This window comes from Ruditapes philippinarum, unplaced genomic scaffold (genome assembly GCF_026571515.1).
Source record: "Ruditapes philippinarum isolate M1 unplaced genomic scaffold, ASM2657151v2 ctg9138_1_1_1_1, whole genome shotgun sequence".
In the NCBI taxonomy this organism is placed as follows: domain Eukaryota; kingdom Metazoa; phylum Mollusca; class Bivalvia; order Venerida; family Veneridae; genus Ruditapes; species Ruditapes philippinarum.
Window position 1 is genome coordinate 19,301 of NW_026851601.1, and position 5,993 is coordinate 25,293.

Below are 5,993 nucleotides of genomic sequence, written 5' to 3' on the forward strand. Positions count from 1 at the left end.
AAATTTTTTGGCAAATTTTTTTGACGTCCCCCAGTTGCCATTTAAAAATTGGTAAGCTAAATTTCCCTTTGGTTTATGGCCCAGCCAAAAATTTTTTACCCCGTTTGAAAGGGATTTAAGCATTTTTTTAGGGTTTTTTAAAACAGTTTTTTAACTTGTAAGAAAATGCTTAATTAATGATCGCAAAAAACTCATCAGAAAAGGGTTTAAAACTATACCGGCATGCTTTGGGCGGCATGCCTCGGGCCCCAAAATTTTAAAATAATGTTCGAATTAAACCCTTTCCCCCGTTAAAAAAACCATTATTAAAGTCATCTAAAAAATGTTTTGTTATCCTTCTTCTTTTCAGAGATGGGTCTCCTTGATCACAGTTTCTTGAGACATGTATTTAAAGATTTTTATCGTCAATTTCGATGGTTCTACCCTGCTCCCGAGCCTGCTTCCGACCCTGCACACACTTTATTTCATATATAGTGTGATTTTCAATCAAATGGGAGCAGCGGATCGTTTAGGGGTAGTTTAATCAATTTTACAAATACCTGTAATATTTTTACGTCTTTAAGAGCTGAGCTACAAAAATACCTCTAGATATATAAAACCCGTTGAGACAAATGAAATAGCCATTAATTTGGAAAATATCGTTGCTGAACTTACCTTCTTACCTCGTTCAAAGTCGCGAAATGGGATGAAAGTCCTCATAATATCGAGCAATATCCGGGGTACGATATACCGCAGTGTTAACGAAGACGTAAAATGTAAATTGTGTTATAGAATTATTTAGCTAAAAGAACATTTTTAAGGGTCGCTAATCTCCTTTGCGAATGCTAAGTCCGATGGCAGATAACACAAAACCGAGTTGGAGGACTCTCATTTGTTCTGTTTCTGTTATTATAAGTTAAGATCATGAAACGTTAAAATAATTCTGTTCTGCAAGTTTTTGTTTTGCAAGTTTCTGTTCTGCAAACCTCTTTAAGGAAAAAAGACACAGCTACAGTGAATAGATGTAAACAGCCTACCTTCTGGAGTTGTTTGGACAGGCGTACTTCCACATTCCTTTTTATTTCTAAGATAGCTTGTTTTTGAGCAGCGCTAAAAGTGCTGACATCATCGGCTATAACATGCATCTGAGATTATAAATAATAAATTATATTAGTTATAATAAGAATTATAGTGATAAAATAATGTGTTTAATATGTTTTTCTGAGTTCCCTAGCTCTTACCTTAGAAAAGTCAGGTTTGTTTTTATAAAAACGTCAACATCTTCTATTTATACAGAACAAATATTTAATATGTTGTTTTCCCCAGATATATGTAGATATGTGTAAAACTGTTTAAATAAACATAATATAACATATCTTTTTAATCTAAATGTTTTTGTTTTGTTTGTTACAAGTAGGAAATGAAATCCATTAGTGTGTTGTTTGTGTTAAACATATTTATTTCAGCGCAGTTGCAAAACAAGTTCTTTCAACTTATATTAATAATTTTTGAGTCTGCGTCTTGGAACCAACCAGTACTGGTGTCATATGAAGAAACATGGTCGTGACATAATTAGGGCCTGAACCCATGATCCAAAGGGTTGAAAGGCACATCTTAACCACTAGGCCAACGCTCCCCTGTTGTCTTGGTGGATACTTGGCTGAACTTGAAATTTCCGTTTATATGTTAGAGGTAAGCAAACTCTAAATAGTTCTAACCAAAATCAATACTGGTAATAGGTCTGTAAAGATGTAATTTACATTTTATATTGTAAATGTGCTAATTCTATAGTTTTATCCATAGGTAAAATGTATCAATATATTGATAATGCGCATAAATGTATTTTAGGCTTCAATCCATATGTAAAAGATTTCTCTCTTATAATTCCAATACAGAATAAAGAAATAAGTGCGAACCTGAGAGAGATATACTATAAAGATTCCCTGGTCTAAAGTTTTGATTCCTTTTAAGGGTATGGAAATGTTTGCTTATCTTGCACTATAATCTGTTTATTTCTTCATTCAAGGAAATAGGGGTGCTTCATTCCAAAGAATCAGACAAAAAAGTTTGTTTAAACTAAACAGATGCTTTGACTTAACACTCGCATTCCATTTATTGAGTAAGTACAATATGACTAAATAAATGGTTTGGAGCCAAATAGCATCGTTAATGTTCATGGTACATTGCGTCACATATCTAACGTGCACATACTTCATATTCCTCTAAAGGGACAGAGTCAAACGCATCCACTATCAGCCTTTTCCGTTTGTCCTCTGATTCGTGGCATTCGCATTCAGCCTGTAATGAAATCGCTACATATGCTTGTCAAAGTAAACAATGGTTTTACATGTATAAGATACAATGGTTATATTGTCAAATTGTCAATCGTCAAATAGCACTCTACAAACAGTATGCTTTTCTTAATGACCTTTATTCATAAAATGTTCAAACATTAATTTGAAAAGGCTTTCTTAACATTTACCTATAAAACAAAAATATTTCTTATTTTATTTCTAATCCATTAGAAGCACGTTCAATCCGTATTTGAAATAATGGAACAAATCGATTGAAATCCTATTTTTGCCATTGTTTTAATCCGAATATCTAGTTTATAATGTTATTCTTACGTATGTTGAAAGTAAATTACATACCTTTTCACTTTTATCACAGGATCTAATGGCATTTTGTTCAGAGGATAATTTCTCGGACGATGTCTTAGTGTCGACAGTAAGGGTAAATATACCTTTCTTCATATCCTCTATATGTCTTCTTGAAACATCGTTACATATCTGTCTGGCACTCTGAATTGAAGAAATATTTTCACAGCAACCATTCCCAGCACTATGTGGTTCTTTATCGGGCTTGCATTAAACAAAAGGGTCAATTGTGTGTTCTTATGTATCTGTATTTAGATGCAAACATTAGTCTTAAGGAAAATATGCAATGACTAGTTTGAGTAATTTTAGTGTTAAAACAAAATAAGTATAAGTATTGACCTGTAACAATCTAAGCATGAATGCTATTTTCTCTTGTTCAGACTCAAGATGAATGTTTTCAAAAGCATCTGTCCATTCATTGTCATACAGCTCGGCGAATTCCTCGGCAAGTTTTGTTGGGCGTTTACTGTCACTTAGATCAGCGATATTTGAGTTATCAACTGTAAGTTTGCTTAACCTGATAAAGATATCGTTACATCATAGAAAAAAATCAACAACATTCATTACTTGCAACACTTAAGTTTTGAATTCAATTTAATGAAAACGAAGACTGTGACATATATTCTCATATTATTAACCAAATTAAAGGTAATTGATTGTCATGTAGATTTTTTAACAAATATTAATTAAAAAATCAAAATTAAAAAAATCAATATCAAACTTATAATTACGCCTGACAAAAACCGATTCGAATCAAATTTAAATACTGTAAATAAATATACATATGATACATACTATATATGTTATACTTTTTTATTTTTCCGAACATTATATTAATGTCAACAAATACATAACTATATATGCTTTACTTTTAGGATATGAATTTTCATTCAGTCCGCCAACATAAATTTAGTTAAATGGTTGAATAATTACAAGAAACATTTTACATGTTTAACCTTTAATAACGTAGGTTAAACAAAATTTCATATCCGGCCATTATCTTTCTACCATTTTCGTCGAGGGATCTTCATCAAGCAATTTACGAACATTTGGCCTTCAAGTTATGAGTCAGCAAATTTTACAACTAAAGGTTTACCTTAAAATTAAATCATCCTTTTGTTCTGTAAGTGACTGGTTGTTTCTATTCAGGACTTGCACTTGTTCTTGAAGAGACTGATTGATAATTTCTGCCTCCTGTAACTTGCTCATTAGATTGTGATTCTCGCATTTGATAGATTTCTGCTGGCTTTTAAGGGAATTTATCTCCTCTTGTAATTCCCTCTTCTCGCTATATATTGGGATTAGAAATAAATATTAAATACGAATACAATTAAAAAATAAGAAATGAAACAAAAACTCGACAATACTTATGCGGAAAATTAGAAACCATTTCTAGGTAAATGTTCAATTCTGCATTAGCCGCGATAGCTAGAATTTGTCATTACGGTCCAAGAATAGACTCAATCTACCGGGCGCGCAACTTTTTTGTCATTTTGGGCGTTCTCTAGGGATTCTGTTTTTCACTATTTTCTTCTTTCTTTTGTAATTCCTTTTAAAAATACATCAATCAAAAAGTACTTAATAACGAACATATTTACTCATATAAGTTTCTGAACAATGAAAACATGTTTTGTACTGCATATATTCAAAAATGGATTATTGAAATGCGTACAAATTAAATTACTTATCGAATTTTTGCTTTAGCTTCTCGTTTTTTCGTTGCAAGGTGTTTGCATGTTTACCCTTTCGTCCGTTCGTTTGTTCATCTGGCAAAGTGCTAAAATAATATAAGAAGTGGTTAAAAGGCTTTCCTTTGTCTCAGTTTTCTCTCTACTGTCATTTATTGTGATACATGATCGCCCTCTTTAATCAAGTTGATTAAATGTAAATGCAATAATGCAATGTAATTCGGAATTATATCATTTTCATAAAGTAATGTTGAATTGGAATATAAACAGTTCATAGAGTGCATACATACTAGTACCTTGCATTCAATACACAAATTAAGGCTTATATTTGCAATCTGGCTGATTTAGGCAAAAGTGTGAACGTTGTATAACGTGTAAGCTACATGCGGTATTTTCAATCAATTAAAACACGTCGATAGTTTTAAATTTGCCACCCGCTTTTCATCATATCTTGGCAAAGTTTTTAGATATAATAGCTTTAAATAACAAAACATCTTTTAAAATAATCTATTACCCATATGTTAAACTTTTTTTTAAAACAAAAACTGTAAATTAAATTGGCTTCGTTCAGTACACCTATATCCACCAACTGTGACAATTACAACAAGTATATGTCGCCATTGGTAAAATGTATCTGTGCACACATTGGTGTCGTATAGCCGCCAAAATCTGATGACAGGGGCTCAAACCTGGATCCATCCGAATATCGTTCAGCAGTTCATCCGGCAAACATATCGGCCGATCAAGTATTTTGTCTTTTTAAATTGATTTGATAAACAATTCTACTTGTGACAGACATATACATATTGACACTGTATTTACTGAGACGCCGGTACAAACAATTCCGACGGGTTGAGAGCACTTTGTAATGCTTATTCTTTTGTTTAAACAGGGAAAGATGGACCTGTCACATATAACTAAAATAACCATTATTTAGATCTGAAGAATTTACATCAATTATAGTCGCCAATTAGAAATCTATTGAAGAGTATCAAAGTAAGTTAAAAGGTATTAAACGTGATTTATCAAGGTATCAGAAAGTGGGCGCACTTATTCCAAACAATGTATTATCATTTACTTTACTACTTTCTACCACTAGTCTTACTCTTTGTCGTTATCACAGCTGCTACCAGGACTAGCCCCAGTGTCCTGTTCAGGTTCTTCCATACTTTGGACTGCAAGTATAAAATCAAACAATCTCCCTACAGCATTGAATCGAAAAAATATTACAATGATTAAAATTTTTGTTAAGCAATTGAAAATATCATTCTAACTGTTAAGTAACTTATTTAATTTATAGCTTACTCATATTATTTTAAGGAAATTTTTGCTCAAATTTAATATTTGAAAATAATGAAAATTGCTAAAGAGTCTTTCTTTTAAAGGCACATTATGTCTCTGAAATCCATATTTATCTAGAAATGTCATACACGTGTTTAATAATGTTTAAAAATTGATTTAGGATATGTTAAACGTTAATTAGCTGATGAAAGTGTCGCTGAATGTGCATTTATGTGTTGTCAAGGTAGAAAAAAGTGAACAATGTAGTATTTTGACTTCCATACAAAATACTAATTCACTGTAATTATACCAATCAAAGCAAACGGGGCAAATATAATTCATCTATATAGCAAAGGAGTATTGTTTTTGGAAACTAACAAGATACAAA

The 5,993-nt window shown here is 31.8% G+C and overlaps 1 protein-coding gene across 1 annotated transcript; it reads right to left on the bottom strand.

Moving 5' to 3' along the window:
• Positions 1-896: 896 nt before the first annotated feature.
• On the bottom strand, positions 897-5,493 carry LOC132757628 (uncharacterized). Its single transcript, XM_060748993.1, has 6 exons — positions 5,430-5,493; positions 3,733-3,924; positions 2,976-3,153; positions 2,631-2,780; positions 2,191-2,277; positions 897-1,124 (listed from the first exon to the last, which is right to left on the bottom strand). Exons 1-6 carry the CDS (start codon positions 5,489-5,491, stop codon positions 912-914), a joined length of 882 nt encoding a protein of 293 aa, XP_060604976.1. The 5' UTR covers positions 5,492-5,493; the 3' UTR covers positions 897-911.
• Positions 5,494-5,993: the final 500 nt, after the last annotated feature.